Source organism: Drosophila santomea, chromosome 2L, assembly GCF_016746245.2.
Source record: "Drosophila santomea strain STO CAGO 1482 chromosome 2L, Prin_Dsan_1.1, whole genome shotgun sequence".
NCBI lineage: Eukaryota > Metazoa > Arthropoda > Insecta > Diptera > Drosophilidae > Drosophila > Drosophila santomea.
Window position 1 is genome coordinate 1,931,974 of NC_053016.2, and position 20,831 is coordinate 1,952,804.

Sequence of the window (20,831 nt, forward strand, 5' to 3'; positions counted from 1 at the left end):
CCGCAAGGTAAACATTTTCATTGCGTGATTCTTGGTTGACACCTGTCCGCTGGAAATGCTTCAGCTTATTTGTGTTGTGGCCTTTTTGCGCTCGGATTGTGGGCAGAAATCCGAAATGCTTCAGACGCTTCAAGCCATGTGGGTTGGGTATGGAGCTTAGAATTTGGCCAGCAATTGCAGCCAACAGCTGCGTGCATTGAACTTGGCCAAAACAATGAGCAGCAGTCCCACTTCATTACCGAACTGCGGGCAATGGGCCAAAAGCCACTTGACCGAAAACTGATTTGCCTCGGGCCTTTGGGCCAATTTTTTAACGACTGGTCAGGGCCAGTATCTCGTCACTCGTTAAGTCATAATTAATTACCATTTAACGGCCACATCTGTCGCACAAAATGGAAATTTAGGTTCCTTTTTGCCGCTCGTAAATTTCGCTACTACACCAAATATGTAACAAAAGAATTTCGCCTCGTTTGGCTTAGTTTTTTTTGTGGCTCAGTTGTATTTGGCAGCTCCCAAATTAAGCTTTGATGAATGGCGAATGGCGAATGTGTTGACTTCCGTTTGGACAAAACGAAGTAAACGTGTAAAATAAATGGAATTCAAAATGCCACTCCACCTGCGGTCGTAGTTGTGGTAGAATAAATATGATTTTAAATACGTAACAGGAGTTTGGAAAATTAAATTCTTTAATTGTTTGCATCTTTTAAGCCAAGCGAATAAATCTCCTGATATAAGCAAAATCCCATTAATTGTTTTCCCTCCGACTGCGCTGCCTAATTATCATTTGAAAACGAATTAGAGCCAGCTCACGGATTTCGTTGCGCATACGCCCCGTAATTGCTGTACTCCCCCAATGTCTCTCGGTTTTTCACTCAAACCAAATCGATGCCAGTTGGTCATGAATTCGGAGGAAGCTTTGATTATAATTTACAGTCATGGTTAGCATATTTTCATTGTGGCTTCGGTTTTAGTCATGCCCAGAAAATCTGTTTACAATTTCACGGCATATCAGTGTCGTTAAAATTCAGAAATGCAAATATGCGGGAGAGTAGCGCGAGTGAGGAGATACTCGAAAACCGGTTTCCTAGATCGACCTTATGCATTAAAATATAGATTTTAGAGCTGCGTTGGTGTGGCTTGATATTCGCGCTTAACTGAAACAAGCCAATAAAGTAATTCTCGTAGTAAACAAACGCTGGAGCTACTTTGTTTTGTTTTCGCCGCCACCTCGAGATGATCTCAGTCGGAATGTATTTGCTCACTTTGTATCGGAATCGGAATTGGAATCGGAATTGGAATCCGAGTTTGCGTTTCGCATTTGCGACGCAGAAATACAATCAAGCATCTTTTGGATGCTCTCTGCATGACAAAGTTGACAGAGTCGTCTTAGGGATCGCCCACTGTTGGGTTCTGATTTACGTCTGTTTGCCTTTTGTATCTATTATTTTCAATATTCGATTCGAATGCGGTAGTGTGTCTGAGCACTGTGTCGACTTGCACTTCCTTTTCACCACGCTACTTATTGCCATGGCGGAAAAAAATCAACCTGTTCTGCTGTTCTGCTCTAAGCCATACGCCCCTAATTGTTTTACTTGCTGTTATGGCTTTTTTAATAAGTTATTAGCTGGTAGCTTGGGCAAGATCAAGGTGAAACTCTGGTGAGGCGTAACAAGGCGGCTTTGGAATACAAAAGCCGAATGGCAGCACAAAGAGCCATATTTGTGCGGCTTTAATGAATGAAATCATTAGGGTTCTTGGGTAACAAGTGTGTTTTTAGTGAGCTACACCCCTTTTCTTCACTTGTGACTAGTGGGTATTCAAATGTAGATACTGCAAATAAATATCAATTTTCGTATATTATTCGGGTTACACAATCACACTTTATTTGAAAATATGAAACCAGCTTTCGCCCCTTGTGGGGAAATATATCAGTTCAGAAAACTTGTTACTAATTATTGATAAAAGCTAAAAAAAAAAACATTGGAAAATCATGTTAACATGCTGAGGCAATTTTATTTCACTAGCTTATGTTTATGTAAATCGTATAAGGCTGGGTTCATATGTAAACAAACGGCAACAACATGATAAATGTGCGAATTGTGTGCGTTAACAATTCACACAGCAAGTTATCTTCGTTTGGTTTTTATTTTAGCAAATACTACTGCGACCTTGCGGAAATGAAAAAAGAGTACAACTTGGCAAAAAAAACTGCGGCCTAGAGTGATTTGTTTTTATGTGATATGATGTGATGTAATGTCTAATGTTGTGCTGTTCTCTTCCCTCTTGCAGATAAAACTCAAAAAGGTCCTGGGCCTGACTGTGTGCAGCAATGCGGCTTTGGATGTGTCCCCAGTCAGCGGTCTGCTGGCCTATCCAGCTGGGTAAGTTTCGTACTCGTATAGCTCAAGGACGTGACATATCCTGTGGATTCGGTAACGAAACCATCAACCCACTCATTTCCTATTTGTGTCAGAAAAATGCAATTCCGTTAAATTTTGTGCTTTAAGTTTGCCTCCTCGTGCCCCAAAAAAAGAAGAAAAAAAAGAGCAATGAAAATGGTTGATTTTATCTCTGCTCAACTGTCGCACATGGCTGCATTTTTCCCATCTCGACGGGGAAAATCTGTGACAGTCCAGTTGGAAGGGGAAAACAGGAGGGGCAGAAGTGACATAATGTCAACGAGATTGCTGTTTTCCCGCAGAGGATTTGCATATGCCACTGAATGTTTGCCTAGCTCACAATACGTTTCTACGTATACGTATACGTAATAAACTGAATAATTGAATAATTGTAATCACCAATGACAGATTGGTTAGGCGAAAGCTTAGTGATAATGGAATGCGGCAGGAAATTAAGTGCCATGACGTTTGGTATTTGGTTTAAAGAAAATCCAGGCCAATTAATTGGGTGAAAGTCAATTAAAACCGCGTACTTGATCCCCTTAAATCCGTACCTTTTTGCCCATTTAACGTCCGTTTCTGTGTCCTGCGAGCATTTCAATTATAGTAAATTAAGCCGGGAAAGTCTACTAATTATGTGCATTAACAAGAAGGGCATATTTACGCTTCCATTGCGTTGCAAAAGTTTTTTCTTGGCTCACATGTATGCATAGTGCCATTTGCAAGCACGAATAAATAGAAAATGCAGAGGGAAATTCACTTTCAGGCTTAAGCGAAAATGAAAAGCACTCTTATCCCTGCTTGAATTAAATGTGCTAAATAAATTAAATAGGCATTTGTAAATACTCGTATTTGCATTTGCTATTTGTTAATGAATATATTTATTGTAAGGTGCTCATAGCTACCCGACAAAACATGCGTTCTAGCTGAGCAGCCCATTTGGAAGTGTATAGCCGTAAGTGAAAGATGTGGGCGTGATGCGCTCATTAACGGAGCAACAGTAGCAACAACAGAAAATAAAACCAAGAAGGCCAAAGAACTTAATAATGAGCAAGGCAGTTAGCTTCTGGCATTAGAGGGTTAAGCGGAGGCAGGAAGTGGCTGGAGGTGGTGGTTTGGAAGGAAAGGAGCAAGCCGAGCAGTGCCAGCATCCTTGGGCATTTTAAATGGGTAGCCAACTCTGGCGTCTGGCTTGGTCAAGGACGTCTTTAAGTGATGGGGGTCATCAGATGATACCATTGGACTAGCATGTTAACTAGCAACAAGGTTCTCCCCTTTTATTAATTTTCCCCTGTTGTCTTATCAAAATGTAATATTAACAAGAGAGAACGCTATAGTCGAGTTCCCCGACTATATGATACCCGTTACTCAGCTAGTGTAAGTGCGAAGGACAGTTTTTGGCGGTTTGTGGGCGTTAGAGTGGGCGCGGCCAAAAGTTTTTTGGCAAATAGATAGAAATTTACAAGACTAATACAAAACTGAAAAAATATCAAAACATTTTTCAAAAGTGTGGGCGTGGCAGCTTGGGGCGGTTTGTGGGCGTTAGAGTGGGCGTGGCCAAAAGTTTTTTGGCAAATAGATAGAAATTTACAAGTCTAATACAAAACTGAAAAAATATCAAAACATTTTTCAAAAGTGTGGGCGTGGCAGCTTTGGGCGGTTTGTGGGCGTTAGAGTGGGCGTGGCCAAAAGTTTTTTGGCAAATAGATAGAAATTTACAACACCAATACAAAAATGAAAAAATATCAAAACATTTTTCAAAAGTGTGGGCGTGGCAGCTTTGGGCGGTTTGTGGGCGTTAGAGTGGGCGTGGCAAAAAGTTTTTTTGCAAATCGATAGAAATTTACAAGACCAATACAAAAATGAAAAAATATTAAAACATTTTTCAAAAATGTGGGCGTGGCAGTTTTGGGCGGTTTGTGGGCGTAAGAGTGGGCGTGGCAACCTGAATCGACAAACTTGCGCTGCGTCTATGTCCCTGGAGTCTGTATACTTAATCTCAACTTTCTAGCTTGTGTACTTCCTGAGATCTCGACGTTCATACGGACAGACGGACAGACGGACAGACGGACAGACAGACGGACGGACAGACGGACATGGCCAGATCGACTCGGCTACTGATCCTGATCAAGAATATATATACTTTATATGGTCGGAAACGCTTCCTTCTACCTGTTACATACTTTTCAACGAATCTAGTATACCCTTTTACTCTACGAGTAACGGGTATAACTACCTGTTACATACTTTTCAACGAATCTAGTATACCCTTTTACTCTACGAGTAACGGGTATAATTACAAACTGCTCTTCTCTCGGTTTTAAATTACACAGTCATCGTGAATTATACACACGTTTAAAGTCTTTAGAAATGCGATATCATTTGCAGCATTCTAATTCATTTGGCATTTAATCAGCAGTTTAGGGAATTACTCTCAGAAAAAAGCTGGCTGTCCATAGCGATTCCAATAATTAATCATACTCCATTATTTGCTTAATACTTTATTCGTTATATCTGTGAGATTTTTGTTGTGGCAGCACTCAAGCGACTGCGTCATGTAATAAGCATGTGTATATACATATACTATAAATAAAATATCTTCGTTTTGCAGCTGCACCGTGGTGCTCTTCAACGCGAAGCGCCAGACACAGGCCTACCTGGTCAACACCTCCCGCAAAGCATTCACTTCCGTGGCGTTCTCCCGGTGTGGTCGCTACGTGGCCACCGGGGAGTGTGGCATCAATCCGGCCATCAAGGTCTGGGAGCTGGAGACTCCGAACGGAAGTCTGGAGCACTGCAGCGGCGGCAGTGTTGTTGCGGAGTTTGTGGACCACAAATACGCCGTCACCTGTGTGGTGAGTGCCCGTCTTTATTACGTTTATTTAATTAAATCGAGGTAATAACGCCCCTTTCTGATCTGCAGGCCTTTTCGCCCACTGGCAAGTACCTGGTTTCGGTGGGCTCCCAGCACGACATGATTGTCAATGTGTTCGACTGGCGGGCCAACCTCAAGATGGCCTCGAATAAAATCAGCTCCAAGGTGGCTGCCGTCTGCTTTTCCGAGGATGGCAGCTACTTTGTCACCGTGGGCAATCGCCACGTGAAATACTGGTATCTGGAGGGTGGAAGAAAGGTAAGCAATCAGTCTGTCTCTGAGCAGGACTTCAATATGGTTTTTAAATTTGCAAAGGACTTTAAAGTGCAGGCACATCCTTGAACATCGAATACTGTTCAAATGTTATACATTTTAATGTGCTTTGCTGCATTGAATATTTAATAACCCACTTTATGCTGAAGGTCATGAGCTAATGATTTACATTCTTTGCAGTACAAGGATCCCATTCCCCTGATGGGTCGGAGCGCCATTCTGGGCGATTTGCGGGACAACGACTTCTGTGCGGTGGCGTGCGGCAAGGGTATCTGTGCGGAGAGCACGTACGCCATCACGCGGCAAGGACACTTGGTGGAGTTCAGCTCCCGCCGCCTGCTGGACAAGTGGGTGCAGTGCCGCACCAGCAATGCCAACTGTATCTGCGTGAATGAGAGATTCATACTCGTGGGCTGTGCGGAGTCCATCATTCGCATCTTCAATGCGGCCACGCTGGAGTACGTGACCACTCTGCCCAGAACTCATTACCTGGGCGTGGATGTGGCCCAGGGCATCCAGATCAACCACATCATGTCGGTGCCCCAGCAGGCCAAGTTCCCCGACTGCATTGCCATGGTGTTCGACGAACAGCGTTCCAAGGTAGGTCTTTCAAATAGTTTGCATATAATTGAATACTCATTCCGAATGGCTGTTTCAGGTGAGCTGCGTTTACAACGATCATTCGCTTTATATCTGGGATCTGCGCGACATCTCACGAGTGGGCAAGTCGCACTCGTTCCTTTATCACTCCACTTGCATCTGGGGCGTGGAGACAGTGCCATATAACGTGGAGCGGGAGCCGTCGCAAACCCTGCCGGAAGAATGCTTCGTCACCTGCTCCTCGGACGACACGATCCGTGTCTGGGGATTGGATGGATGCACCAACAACGACATCTACCGAAGGAACATCTACTCCAAGGAGCTGCTGAAGATCGTCTACAGCGACGAGGAACTGCAGTTTATCAAGGATCAGGGCTCGTCTCTGTTCGACAAAGCTGGAAACTCCTCCTACGATGGAAGGAATGGAGTGCGGTGCATCAAGATCAGTCCGGAACTGCAGCACTTGGCCAGTGGGGATCGGTGCGGCAACATACGCGTTTACAGTCTGGTCAATCTGCGCCAGCTCACCACCATCGAAGCCCACGAGTCGGAGGTGCTTTGTTTGGAGTATTCAAACGAGAAGATCGAGCGAAAGTTGTTAGCCAGTGCCAGTAGGGATCGACTGATCCATGTGTTTGACGTGGCACAAAACTATCTACTGCTACAAACGCTGGACGATCACAGCTCCTCCATCACCTCCATCAAGTTTGTGGGTGCAGGACTCAACTTCCAGATGATCAGTTGTGGCGCCGACAAGTCCATTATGTTTAGGAGTTTTCAAGTGAGTCTTGTATTGCTTTATATCGCCTAGCTGATCTAACCTTCTTCTTTAACAGGGAAACATCTTCATGAGGGGCACCAACACCTCAGGAAAGACGACGTTGTACGACATGGAGGTGGACTCGAATGCCAAGCACATTTTGACCGCCTGCCAGGATCGCAACGTGCGGGTTTACGGAACCCAGAATGCCAAGCAAACAAAGACCTTCAAGGGCTCTCACTCAGACGAAGGAAGTCTAATCAAACTCAGTCTCGATCCCAGTGGCATCTATGTGGCCACCTCATGCACGGATAAAACGCTCGCTGTATATGATTACTACTCCAGCGAGTGCATGGCTAGGATGTATGGGCACAGCGAGTTGGTCACGGGTCTGAAGTTCACCAACGATTGCAGGCATTTAATATCCGCGAGTGGGGACGGTTGTATTTTCATATGGCAAGTGCCGCACGATATGATAGTGACCATGCAGGCCAGGATGTCGCAACAGCGACTCAGATCCGGACATGCTCCGTTGCCACGCCCCTTGGCTCCCATTTCGCCACCGGATGGTATTGTCCTCGAATCGCCCACCAGTGAAATAGAGCAGCCGCAAATGCAGCCCAAGTTTGGAGTGGCTGAAAGGTTTTCCGATGTGGGTCAATTGCCCCAGTGGGCGATGCGAAAAGCAGCAGCGGATTCGGATAGTGGGGCCTTGTCCATACCCACGCCCAGTGGTGGATCTGCAACTGTCCCCGGCATGCATGCTGCTTCTTCGATGGGCAATCTGAGCTCATCGCCCAGTCAACAGATGCCAGGACTGGCACCCCGTGCGAGGGGCAGATGGGCCCAGAGGAGCACTCAATTGGAGACGGCCGATGACCTGCGTTCCAACTCGGAAAGTCCTCTGGGAACCGTTTCTTCTGTAGGTGGTCACAGCGGTGTGAATGTCCAGACCTCTGATTACAATAGTGCCTCTTCCAAGGACATTACGTACAATCAAACCTACTTGAGCGAGGACTCCTCCATCGATTCTGGGATGGAGACGCGAAGGGGCGAACTCAAGTTCATTGGCAGCAGCAACAACGGAACGGTGGTCACTGTCTCCTCTGTTTCCTCGATGGCTGTTTCTGCCTCCAACGGTGCCATGTCGACGGGTTCTGGAGCTGCTCAACAGCGTCTCCAGTTGCCGGATAAACGCTTAAAGCCGGGTCTGCGATTTGATACCCACACCCATGATCACGATGGCGATGTGGAGGACATCTCCGATGGCGAGAGAACTAGCTCCGATCACGGAATGTTCTACAACAACCTCGCGCCCAGCACACCAACGTTAGTATACTCAAATTAATTACAGTAGCATATAAAGTGAACGATTGCTATTTCCCTGCAGAGATTTCAAGGTGACGGCCATGAACGAGGATGAGCTGCGCAAATCGGTGCGCCGTCAGAAGTTTGAAAAGTCCGGCCTTCAGCTTACGCCTTCGGCCCTCAGCGGCAATGGAAGTTCGCATACGGCGAGCACTGGAACTGGGACCTCCGATACGGAAGACGAGGGCTCCACGCCCAGTGCGGAAAATGCCGAGCGGTCGCTGGCCTCGACGTTGGGCGGCAGCTCGGAAAATCTGGCCCAGAGCAGCAGCAACAGCTTCCTGCACGCCGCCTTGCCAGAGGGACCGGGTCTCACAACGCCCATGGAAAGGGGTGGCAGCAGTAAGATACTATTTCATCTTGGTGAAATGCTCTTTATGGATTTAATGGCATATATTTTCAACTTCCAGGTCGTCGCAGCATCAGCGCCAAGCACAATACGGAGAATGGGAAAGGCGTGGCGGCACCGCCCACCATCACCAAGTCGTATACAAGCACCAAAAAGGAGGAGCTGCTGCAGGTCATCAACAAGGTCAAGCAGCAACTGGAGAATGTAAGTGCTGGGGGTCAGAGGTGACCTTTCTCTCAGTGTACTTCCGTTTAACTGTGCCCACTGCGCGGTCCTTACTGCTTCTTCGGTTTTCCATTTTCCGAGCACCTTTATTTGCCCATTTAATTTGTGTTTTTCTTTTGTTGTTTCTTCTGTATTTTTATGTGTGTCCCTTATTTGTTTTTGGTGTCTGGTCCGTCCTCCAATCTCCAACCTCCCACCCCAAAAACACATGCACATGCAAAAAAAAAAAAAACAAAAAAAACGAAAAATAATAAATCCCTGCCCGAATTTGTGTGTTTAGGGTACGCGCAAAAATGGCAACACAAGGTTGAATGCTATAGCTGAGGTGAGCCGATTTATGTTGGAATCTAAAGACGTTTTGCTTTCCTAACGATGCTTTAGGCAGTTACATTTTGACAATGCTATTAAACATACGGGAGAATGACCTAACGCACTGCATTACAAACAGTTCAACATATAGTTATAAGCTTAATTCACGCTTAAAACAAGTATTAATACGCCCCAGAACAATACAACTTACTCTCTAAATTTAACTAATTTCTTAAATAAGTAAAAATTAAAAACCAAAAAAATTATTTATGCATCGGCCGGGAATCGAACCCGGGCCGCCCGCGTGGCAGGCGAGCATTCTACCACTGAACCACCGATGCTCCGTGAGTCAAGGAAAATCAAATTCCCACCACACTAAGCTGTTTCTAAAAATAGCCTAAACTAGCGATCATGAAAAACTGGCTCGGTCTCATGAGCCGAGTGAACCACAGATCAGCGATCCCCTCAGCTTTCCACTCCGTATCACAGCACTCAAGCAAGTTGAGGAACCAGAAAACCACTCACCATTTACTGACTCAATCCCAAAACTTCACTCAAACAACAAATGCCTAACTATGACTTACAATACCATACATTAAGTACAGTCTTGCGGTTACTAATGCTTTTGTTTTGATTTTCTACAACTAAAATATAAACAGAGTGTGGGTGTTTTACTAACTTACGTTTTTGGTTAATTTATCGTATTAATTGTATATTATTTGACCCACAGGTAGGCCATAGACCCCTGCGGGGAAGCCATAGCATATCGGACTTGAGTCTGGCAGCCAACTTGGATGGATCGCGGAATGCAGGCGGAGGACCAGGACGTTACACGAAGCCAGGTAAGGCATTGAGAAGATAGGGAAACCAGACAGCAGTTAAACCAAATGAATATATACCCTCCAAGTTGAACAGTAGGCTAATATAACCAACAACTCTTTCTCCCGTTGTTTGCTCTCTCTGTTGTCTATCTCTCTTTAAATATTGCTCTCCTATTTGTGACATCTGCGGTAAAACTAATGTATTACAAATTGTTACCATTCGTGGTAAACGAACTTTGTCCCCTTAACGATACCTTGACTAACCCCATTAGTTGCCTCCCATGACACTTCGCAGTATACTAGCCCTCAAAACACAACAGCACCTGCTGCTCCTGCCAATACCCAGCAGCAACTCCTGCCACCAGTGCAACAACAATATCCAATGCCGAAGGAGCCACATCAGCAAGCCCTGCAGCAACATCAGCATTATGCGCCTCCTGCCTCCCAGCAATTTTTCAACTGTGCTGCTCCGAAATCGAAGTTGCAGCAGAACTTCCAGACCATGCGACAGGTTCAGCAGCACTATCCGCCCTATCCACATCATGTTGGCGTGCATCAGATCCATCCGCCTCCCGGGGTTCCATTTGGAGGATCTGCGGCGGGTTCCTCGTCTGCAATGCGTACGCATTCCCAGCCGCAACATCGTCAACAGCAGCAGCAGCAACAAAGGGTGAAGAGGAATCCAGCTGGGAATAACAGGCGTACGCCCAGCATCCTGAAGCACTACAAATCCTGTCCAGTGTCTCCAGTCCACGAAGAGGTGGAATGGTCGGCGGAGGGAAACGAAAGAGGTGCTCTGCTCGGCGAACCCAAAAGACACTCTGTTTACGCTGATGATGCTCGAACTATTCTGGACATGATCCATGCTGATACGGAAAAGATGATTGATGAGATCACCCGGAAATACGGCGATCTGGATGAGCCCAGTATGCCAGTCTCGTACTCCGTGCCAGCGAATCTGAGAAACTTGGGCGGACTGGGTTCCACTGGCGATTCCACGCCCACTGGCAGAACTACACAGTATTATGTTTACAGGGAATTTTACCAATGCGAGCGGAAGGTGTCCCTCTCGGATATTCTGCAGCCCGACCAGTTTGCAGCCACACAGAGGAGACTGGACGAGGCCAGATTTCTGGAGACCCAACGCCATTCCAGTGCCAGTTTCTTCCTCACCGGTCAGCAGAGTCAGGAGTCACTATCGCTGCTTTCCGATGGCGATGGTCCTGGAAGCTATTGCAACAGCCTGGAGAGCGTACTGTCAGACGAAAGCGATTGCCAGAGTGCTCCTCTGGAGTATCCTCAAACCCAGGTGGCTCTTCTTCAGCAGCGCCATGCCGGCATCCGGAACTTTATTATCCACGGTCCGGTGTCCAAGTCCTACGGGAACAGCCCCAATGCCTACGGCAGCTTTGACTACTATATGCGACAACAACATTCCACGACAACGGATAGCTTCGATGTCACAGGCTACAATCTGGAGCCACTGAAACCACTGCCCAGTTCTAAGACATATCCCAGGATAGCTCAGGTTCAGGTCTCTGAAAATATACCCACTCTGCGATCCAAGAACAAGCAATATACCTCAGGTGTTAACAAGTCCCTAAGTACGGACTTCGCACAACAGCGACAGCAAAGGAACTCCAATCCCATGCAATCAGGAGACAATCTCTTTGTGAGGAAACCATTGAAACCCAAGCCGCCGGTGCCGGCAAAACCCCACAATCTAGTCAGCACCTTGAGTCACATGGAGAAGCAGCAGAAACATAGCAGCAAATCGCAGTCCAGGACCGCCAGTGTTGTCCAGCAATTTGAGCATAACTTACAGAAATTTGAAAAGGAAAAGCAACGGGAGCGGGAACAGCAAAGGAGACCGGCGATGCGGAGCTCAGTAAGTTCTGGAGCTCTGGCTGGAGGATCAGCGACCCACAGTTGCCTGAAGAAAGTCTCCCGCTTTGATACCAGCGAAAGCAGTCGAAGGGCCACCAGTGTGAGGCAGAAAAACCGGCCAAAGATCTCCGTGCGCTTCAATACAGTCTCGCAGATCAAGTATACGCCCAGTGCCAAGAGGGAGAGGCTGGCCAGAGAAGAGGAGCCACCGGAAATGGAAGTGGGCAGCCTGCCCAGCGACTATGGAGAGCGCAGCTTCGAGATGTATTTCGCGGAGAACGGAAATGCCCCAGAGAATCTGGAAAACATGCAGACCCTTAAGCTGTACACCAAACCCCAACTCCAGGCAGTAGTGGATGAGATACAACAGGAGCGGGAAAAGTATCGGAAAAACCTTGACAACGCTGGCAAGATCAGCGGTAAGGGAGGATGTGGAAAGGTAAAGGGAAAAGGAGCAGGCAGCTCCACCAGCCATCAGTGCCAGAATATAGCCAAAAAGATCGACATCATCGAGAAGTTAATCGCCATGGAGGAGAACAAAATGGAGCAAATACGTTTGGCCACCGAATCGCGATTGAGGCCCTTCAACTGCAATGCCAAGGAGAAGGGCTATGTGAAAAGCTTGACCATGAACTTTGACATGCTGGCCCGAGGTGAAGATCCCGCAGAAGATGAGGATCTGTCATCCAAAGACGCCTCGGATCTGTGCGCCTATGCGAGGAATATACGCAGAAACTGCAGCTTACCCGATGTCCTCGAAAGCACCGATTTCACTGGCATCTACAACAGCCAGGGTGTTGAGTTGGCCAAGGAAGTGATAGCCGACGACGAGAGCGGAGATCCAGAGAACACCGAGATCACTGCAGATGGCGCTGATCACGAAGACATCAGACAGACTGTTGTTTTGAGGATGGAGCCAGGTTTGAGCCCCATTTCCGCCTTGGTTGTTGTGCCTCTTGAGTTTTTCGCCACCTTCATTTGCGCACACACAGTTATTTACTAGTTTTGATTTCCCCTTATTGACCACCACCCTCCATTTCTGAATATCCGAGCACAAGAAATACCATAATCGCATGACCCGAGCCGCAACTAATCTCTGACCCACATTTCAGGCAATCCCAAAACGCTCAATCCCATGCCCATCGAGGAGTCCTCCATACGCCGCGCCTGCTCGCTGAGCGACCTGCACATGGGCAACTTTGGCAAGCGTAAGCACCCTCGATTCTATATCCTTGGTATAAATCTAAAGAGTTCTAATTGTTAATTTTTGCACCGACTTTGCAGCTGGAAAATCGCAGAATGGCACTCCACAAAAGCCGCAGGTCCAGCACCGAAATGGAAACGTCTCGCGATCGGCCAGCAAAAGGAACAGTTTGCAGGGCAAAACTGGGTTGGGCGCCTCCAGCAACTCAATGAACGTTCTCAATCAGGGTGTAAGTATTTAGCAACCAACTCATTTTGCATTTGTTAAATGTTTTCTTTTAATTTTTATATAGAGCGACTCGGAACCCGAGGACAGCAACCGTTTGCGTAGTGCCAGCAATGGACAGGGACGCAGTAATGGCCCCATTGGTGAGTTAACCTATTATTTTCAATAAAAAAAAATCCAACTAACCTTATTCCATCTGCAGCTGCGAATCGCCAGTACAGCAACAAGATTAACAATGTCAACAACAATCGGCGAAAGGCGCCAAACTTTAGCAGTGGTGAGTGTCCTTGTTTCGTCCCCTTTGAGTCTGAAATAATTATGTATACTCCCGCATTAGCCACGCCCATGCAAGACGACTCCAGCTCCGAGGAGACGCCCAATAGCACTGTCAACAACAAGCCCATTGTGCCACCAAGACCTAGGAACCTGGCCTTTGATCACAAGAGCAAACTGCTGATTAACAATAGTGGAAGCCCTGGCGGAAATGCCAAACAGAGGAGCGGAGTGACTTCCACGGAGGATTACGAGGGCACAGATCGTAGGAAACTATTTTGAAATATACATTATATCTTTACTTAAAGTGAATTTCCTTGCAGCTGAAGCCCAAGTACACAATGTGATCAACAAACTTTATACAACCACACAGGCAGCTATGCAGCTGCATGCTAATCTGAAGAATTCGCTGCTGCTTAAGGAACTGGAGAACGCCCTCATCATGTCCAGGAATATGCTAAGCAGCATCCCCAATCGGTAGGATTGATAGTTTAGTATGAATCTACAGTTTTGAACAAAAGAACTGTATACTCATGCGATGCCACGGTCGAAACGCCTCCTATATAGAGTACTAATAAAAATTGTATATTTTTTCCAGACAAGCGGAGAAGGCGAACAACGGAGGCGGAATGGGCGGGGGATTAGGAGTGGGTGGTAGTGGGGGATTGAACCACGATCAGCTGAACGCTGACAACGGAGACTATCTGATGATGGTCAACAACTGTGCCGATCTTTTGAGCAATTTACGCACGAAGCACAAACCCGATGACTGTGAGAATAACTCCTAGTGTGTAGAGCTTAGGATAGACTAAATGACTAAACGAGGGCAGCGGATCTGCGGGAAGGACTAACCAACACCTATTTATTTAACTGAAACCACACACACAGGCGAATGGCAAGCAGATTAAGCAACCAACAACTAATTTGTAATTAATAAACATTCACAGTTGATGTAAATTTATTTTCTTAGTAATTAGTTCAAGTTGTTTAGCCGCTAAGTTTTCTGTTTTGTTTTCGTGCGCGTGTGCATTTCTTTTAACAATAATTTATATGGCAACCGATTGCGTTTAGCTTGAATTAAATTCTGTAAATGTTAAGTTTAATAAGCAGTTTATGTACGTGTTAAGTGTTATTTGAGTTTAAGGCGGAATGATACGGAATGACCGGACCGGAGGAGTCGAGCGAATTGTTACAAAGTGCGCTTAGTCTATGCCTACTTTCTGTATGATTTATTTTCTCCATTTTGTTGACGTTCTGTTTGTGAATCACTCCAAATGCAAAAAAGACAAAAGTACGAGAAACGTGTGTCAAATTTGAATATTCCAAAATTTCAATTTATACCCATATACTATGTATGCCTACTCACATTATATTTATATGCATCTAGACATGCCACAAATGATTATCTGAGAAATGCTTATGTAAAGAATCAAAGATATTCAGACTTTTGATCGGAGCGAAAAAATCTATTTCCAATCAATTTGTTCTGTAATTATTCTGTATTAGTTAATTATTCGATTGTATTTACAACAATTATAACACTACCTATAAATATACATATATACCTAGATATGAACTTGAATTAGTCCTAAAAATTTACATTACAATAATTTACAACTAAACAAAATGTATTAAATTTAACTTCAAATAGGAAAAACCAACACTTACGATTAATTATGCTATCTAAACTCCAAACTAAACTAAAAAAAAACAACTAATTCAAAGCGAAAATAATACATAATGCATAATTTTTGAAAACATTAAACTGTTTCTTATTTTTACCACTCATTTCTCTTAACCAAAAGTCGCGAGGCCCATTCTCTTAACGACTAAACCCCAAGACTCCTTGAACTTATGGCTAAAACTTTCGTAATTTGGCGGCGAAGATTTTGGGGTCAAGGAAATATAATCCCCGAGAGATCTGCCCATATGCAAAAGTCATATGGCACCAGGATTGCCTACAACTCACTAACTATATATATATTGGATGGGCATCATTCAGAACCAAATAATATATTCATCTACAAGCGAATTAACTCACTAACGGCAGGAATTGTGTATTGTTACGCCTAAGAAATATTGAAAGCCATGTAATAAAACATAATTCAACGTTTACTGAACAAAAGTGAAGTTCGGATAACCCCCGAGTATGAGTCAATTACGGGTCGTTTAAAATCACCCAGGCAATCAGTGTTTATTACAGCCTTCAAAGAGATGACCGCGCAGCAGGTGACGTAATCGGCCAACATGTGTGGCACAATCAGTTGGCCACCCAGCACCCCAAAAGTCCAGGCTAAGGGTGAACTTTCTTTAAAGTTATACCAAAATTAACAAACATATTCTTTGGGGCACTAGGCACGGCTATACAATAAACTTGTAGGCTATAAATGGTTTCATACATGGAGTTTTACCCCTGGGACCCCACCAAGGTCCACCCCAGAGTTCCACCCACCCGAAAGTGAAGCACTACTCCCCTCGCCGGCATCGCAATGTGAGCAGGCAATGGTTGTTCAGTTCGGCGCTGACCCACGGCTAAGGGATGGCCATTGATACTTTTGGCAGCCGGCGGGCTTCAATTAACGTGTGTCAATATTGAGCTAGGCCAACAAGCGGCCACTTCTGTGGACTGCGGGGGAGGTGGAGCGGGCTGGAAGTTCCTGTCCTGTCCCACTCGATAACCCAATAAAACTGAATGCCACGTTCGATGACGGACTCACCCCGAAAGCCAGCACTCGCCCTCCTTCTCGCTCCCGTCGCTCGGTCTCTTTCTGGCCCTTATGCTTTATGCATAATTTACGGCAGCGTCCAATCATAAAGCGGGTGAAAGGTTGAAAGGTTCAGCACGAATGTTCCCAATAATGCCAGACACGCCCCTGCCCTGGGCCACCCAACATTCTCAACTTTTCCAGGATCCATCAACGCCCTAGTGTGTATCTCGGACCATGGCAAAATAAATACAAAAATGAAGTGAGCAGTGGGAAAAATGTGTATTTTGAGTTAGCATGATGTTTTTACTCCTCAAACATGTTAATTTATCCAACATTTGCCATAAGTGAAAACCAAGTCATGTTGGAAACGAGTATACCAAGTATACCATTATTGGCATGTTTTGAGAAGCTTTATTGAACACTTGAGTAAAAATATAATTGTCCCTAGTAGTAGACATCGCAGTCCGTGTAGCTGTAGAACAAAGTGGATCCGCAGGCGTTGCTGCCGTAGGCCCGCACATGGTTGTACCTTCTGGCCACATGGACCATGTAGATGCACATGAGCAAGAGCAATCCGAAGCAGGCGGCGATTAGAAGGCGTAACCAGCCCTGGGATGCGGGTTTCCTGCGTCCGGACTTGAGCATCCGGTAGTGGTTAAGCCTTCGTTGGTGCTTGCAATCGCAGGAGCGCACCTTGTTCAGGATCTCGAGCATTTGGCAGTTGCGCATCCTCTTGTGCTCCATAAATGTCTGGGACACGCCATCTATGAAATTCTGCACTTCGCACTTCATGTTTCAGAAAGTTGATTTTAGCCTTCTACTGATCTACTTCTAAATTGGCAATGGAAACAGGGCACTCTTTGAAATAATACAATTCTGAACAAGTCAAATGATCAATTGATTTAATCACTGTTACTTTTATTATAGGAATAGTTATAAATAAGTGAATCAAAAGGAGTCGCCTCCACCCAAAATCCCCCACTTCTCTTGGATTAACTACCATCGACATCTGAATTGAAAATAAGAAAAAAGGTTTCAAGCATATTTCAAAAACATATTTATTATTAGTCATCACCTATCAACCCAATTAGGTCCAGTAAATATAAAAAGAGGAATATAATGTCGGTGTATAGTGCCATGGCTGCGATTATGTAATCCTCCTCTTTGAACTGGTTTTCGTGGGTTTTGCCGCCAATTATCATTTGAATATCAATCACCATATACAGGCAGAACATTAGCACTCCAAGCGCAACATACACTATGCGTACGCTTGGATAGAAAATGGCCACTATTCCCAGGAACAAAACTACTAGAGAAATCACGAATGCAAAGATCCCGCATCCGCTGAAATCGCAAGGAGCAAATCTGGCGAACAGACACAGGAACACCATAATGCCGGCACAACTGCCCACGGCTATAAAAACCTATAGATCGCTGTGCCGTCATAAAGATCATAAAGTACTTCACAAATATGAAACCATCACCTACCAGTTTTGGATGATATCGAACCGCAGCACAGCACACCATTGCGGCATGGGCCAACACATAGATGAGCAATAGGATGTAATTGCATGGGAAGATTCGGAACACGGGATGGCAGAGGCACATTATAATGGAAATCAAAAGTATAACACCTGCTCCGATTATCCCGATGTACCAGTACTTCTTAAAGAACTGCCTCGCCCCCTCATTGAAGATAACAGCTGTCATAATCAGCATAGTTATGAGCAAGTTAATCTGCAATGTACTCGTACATATTTATCGTATATACATATACAGTTCCTATATTCAGTGTACTCACGGCCACTATCATTAAAACCTTGGTGATGAACATCCGACGGCTACGCGCGCTTTCAAAATGCATCGGCTCCCGCGGTTCGTTTGAAAGACACATTTTTATTTATTTAAGCAATCGATTTTCGAGATGATCAAAGTTATGGACCTTATTTTCTTGTTTTGACAGTAGATACACAGAAGAAATTTAAAAAATACTTTCGAGAGACAAAGACGTTCTCTCTCTGGTTTTATATCCTTAATGCGATACCAGGTTTTGACCACCCTTTTTCAAGCCAAAAGGCGGCGAAGCAGACCACATTAAGTAGTACTAATTAATGGAATGTGGGCGGATCCTTGCCAGCAGCAGCTTTTCACGTAATGAGCGACGCCTCGCTGCCCGCCAATTTGAAAATGTGGAAATGTGAAAATGCGGCGTGGAAAACTGGGAAGCTGGCGGCGCATTCGTGACTCCTCAGGCAGCAAAATCCCGCGGTGCGGTTTTGTGTTCAGGTGTGAATAAGCGTGCAAGAAGTTGACATAAAGCCAGGCGAGCAGGCGGACAATGGCTGGAGCAATGGAATCGCAAGGACTCGGGGCACGACGAGGACGAGGATGTGGATGTGGATGCGGATGCGGAGCAGTGGAGGACACGATGACAGGAGAAGCTGCATTGGCAGTCGCTGAACCGCACTAATTGAGCCGTGTTACGTCGACTCGAATGCATTTCAATGTGTTGCCAAGCAGCGCGTCGATCCCATCACATATTGTCATCGTTTTCCGGCCTCTCGCCTCTCGGTTCTCACTTCTCACTTTTCGCTGGGAAGTCGAGCAACTGCTGCCCGGAAAAGCGAACCCGAAGCCAACCTTATGCCACCCCAAACAGAATCTGCTCCAAGTGAGCTGCTCTTCCGAGGAAAAGGATCGAAGGGTCAGAAGTAAGCTGCAAAGCTCAGATAAAGTCGTTGATCCATGAAAATTGCTAACAAGGAACAGATTATGAATTATTAAGAGACATTTCAAAAGATGCCTAGCATTTTCCAACCACTTTGCATGCACAACAGTTTCGTTGACTAAGAGCTTGCACTGTTAATTTAAGTTTCAGTGCAGTGGCAAGTTGGCCAGGAACTTTCTGCCAGTGTACAGGACCTATTCCGTCCGTGGAAGACCAAACTATAAGTACTCAAATGGAATTTAGTAACGCCCGCATCTTGAGCGCCCCGTGGCTTCCTCTTTTTCTAATGGCAGCCAGCCATTGACATGGGACACTTTCGATGTGAAGGAGTGAGCTGTGAGCGGTGAGCAGTGAGGAGTGGCAGGGGATCATGTCATAGTTCAGAGAGTCGACAATTAACGTGGGTTAAGTGTTGTTTTGTTCTCCTTTTTTTTTTTTTTGCAAGCGCGCACATTGTTGGCACAGGAGATACACTTACAGTGGCGTGCAAGTATGAGTACATGTTTGCAACTTTTGACTGTTGGCCTAAATAAAAGAAGGTATTAGTTAAGCAAATGAACCCAAATTTTTACTGTTGATTCTTTGATTATTTATTTACAAATTCTTAAAAAAAAAATATCAACAATGTAATTCTCTTCGTTAGGAAAAAATAAAATTTAAATTAACTCGCATGTACTCAATTATGCTCAATTTGAACTTTTCAACAAAAGTTGGACAGCTGATTCAACTAAAAGTTTAATTTTAGAATTTACCGTTTGTTTTTAAGAAAGTTTAATATCAAAGTATAAATATAAAAGCTTTCAACCAAAAAGGTACGAATCTCCACGTGTTTTTGCTCTTAACTAGTATTAAAACGTAAAATATGAAGAAATTGCCAATAAATGTTGAAGATTCAGTGATAAACCTTACTGAAAATGGATTTTCGACGCGAATAATAGCTGGGAAGTTAAATATAAGCCAGTCAGCAGTCATTCGTGTTCAAAAAAGGCGAAACGCGGTACCCAAAATTCAAAGAAGTGGTCCACGTCGATTGTTGACCGATGCAGATGCGCGGCTTATGATGCAAAATATTAAAAAGGATAAGAATTGTAGACCCAAGGATGCTTCTGTAGCTATAGGCAAGCCTGTCAGCCAGTGGACAGCGTGTCGAGCACTTAAGCGTATTGGATACGTTTCCGAATTAAAAAAAAAGAAACCCGCCTTGTCCGATAAAAATATAAAAGCACGGCTAAAATTTGCGAAGGCACATAAAAATTGGGAAGTGGACGACTGGAAAAAAGTTATATGGTCTGATGAATCAAAATTCAATCGATACCAGTCGGACGGAAAACAATATTGTTGGAAAAAGCCTGGAGAGTCGCTGCAAAGACGGCACGTACAGGAAACAGTAAAACACGGAGGAGGAAATGTCATGGTCTGGAGCTGTTTTACCTGGTGGAGCATTGGACCAATAAAGAAAATAGAAGGAATTATGAAAAAAGAGGACTATTTAGATATTCTGCAGACCCATCTTTGCGATTTTGTTGACAAATGCGTTTATGATGAGAGTGATATCACATTCCAGCAAGATGGAGATCCGAAACACACGTCCAAAATCGTGAAGGAATGGATCGGAAATCAAGACTTTAAGTTAATGGAGTGGCCAGCTCAGAGTCCTGATCTCAATCCAATCGAAAATTTGTGGTCGATTGTGAAAAGACGATTGGGACTCTACGAATCGGTTGCAGCAAACCAACACGAGTTGTGGCAACGAATCCAGCAAGAATGGAAAGCTATTCCAAAAGAAATTATTCAAAATCTGGTGGAAAGTATGCCAAAGCGAATAAA

General features: G+C 44.9%; 3 protein-coding genes and 1 non-coding gene across 13 annotated transcripts in view; 1 reads left to right on the forward strand and 3 right to left on the reverse strand.

The window, feature by feature from the left end:
• The window catches only part of LOC120443874 (mitogen-activated protein kinase-binding protein 1), a 58,843-nt gene extending 43,145 nt beyond the window's left edge, over positions 1–15,698 (forward strand). For 3 of the 10 annotated variants that reach the window (XM_039623251.2, XM_039623248.2, XM_039623252.2), the window contains 17 exons: positions 2,290–2,381; positions 5,011–5,254; positions 5,323–5,532; positions 5,728–6,147; positions 6,206–6,928; positions 6,984–8,236; positions 8,298–8,617; positions 8,686–8,828; positions 9,130–9,174; positions 9,889–10,000; positions 12,979–13,074; positions 13,151–13,299; positions 13,363–13,438; positions 13,498–13,572; positions 13,633–13,833; positions 13,892–14,045; positions 14,167–15,698. In XM_039623251.2, coding sequence (XP_039479185.1) covers positions 2,290–2,381; positions 5,011–5,254; positions 5,323–5,532; positions 5,728–6,147; positions 6,206–6,928; positions 6,984–8,236; positions 8,298–8,617; positions 8,686–8,828; positions 9,130–9,174; positions 9,889–10,000; positions 12,979–13,074; positions 13,151–13,299; positions 13,363–13,438; positions 13,498–13,572; positions 13,633–13,833; positions 13,892–14,045; positions 14,167–14,356 — 4,503 coding nt within the window. In that variant the 3' untranslated portion in view covers positions 14,357–15,698. Of the gene's footprint in view, positions 1–2,289; positions 2,382–5,010; positions 5,255–5,322; positions 5,533–5,727; positions 6,148–6,205; positions 6,929–6,983; positions 8,237–8,297; positions 8,618–8,685; positions 8,829–9,129; positions 9,175–9,888; positions 10,001–10,251; positions 12,787–12,978; positions 13,075–13,150; positions 13,300–13,362; positions 13,439–13,497; positions 13,573–13,632; positions 13,834–13,891; positions 14,046–14,166 lie in introns of those variants that run through there. The other 7 variants (XM_039623253.2, XM_039623250.2, XM_039623254.2 and 4 more) reach the window with 5 other exon arrangements.
• Trnag-gcc lies at positions 9,429–9,499 on the reverse strand. The gene has a single exon. It is a non-coding gene; the product is annotated as a tRNA-Gly (tRNA).
• A 919-nt stretch (positions 15,699–16,617) lies between the features above and the next one.
• On the reverse strand, positions 16,618–17,125 carry LOC120456603. Its single transcript, XM_039643517.1, has one exon. It carries the CDS (start codon positions 17,066–17,068, stop codon positions 16,721–16,723), a length of 348 nt encoding a protein of 115 aa, XP_039499451.1. The 5' UTR covers positions 17,069–17,125; the 3' UTR covers positions 16,618–16,720.
• Positions 17,126–17,340: 215 nt separating this feature from the next.
• Positions 17,341–19,541, reverse strand: LOC120443961 (protein lifeguard 1). Its single transcript, XM_039623423.2, has 3 exons — positions 18,078–19,541; positions 17,765–18,013; positions 17,341–17,700 (listed from the first exon to the last, which is right to left on the reverse strand). The coding sequence occupies exons 1-3, from the start codon at positions 18,168–18,170 to the stop codon at positions 17,341–17,343; spliced, it is 702 nt and encodes a 233-aa protein (XP_039479357.1). The 5' UTR covers positions 18,171–19,541.
• Between the last annotated feature and the right edge of the window lie 1,290 nt (positions 19,542–20,831).

What these genes read in the sequence shown, in the direction of transcription:
- LOC120443961 (XM_039623423.2), bottom strand. Translation starts at nt 18,170, where the DNA reads ATGTGTCTTTCAAACGAACCGCGGGAGCCGATGCATTTTGAAAGCGCG. An exon ending in AGGTTTTAATGATAGTGGCC is followed by an intron (nt 18,014 to 18,077) that starts GTGAGTACACTG and finishes AGTACATTGCAG; the next exon opens with ATTAACTTGCTCATAACTAT. An exon ending in TTCGATATCATCCAAAACTG is followed by an intron (nt 17,701 to 17,764) that starts GTAGGTGATGGT and finishes AGCGATCTATAG; the next exon opens with GTTTTTATAGCCGTGGGCAG.
- LOC120456603 (XM_039643517.1), bottom strand. Translation starts at nt 17,068, where the DNA reads ATGAAGTGCGAAGTGCAGAATTTCATAGATGGCGTGTCCCAGACATTT.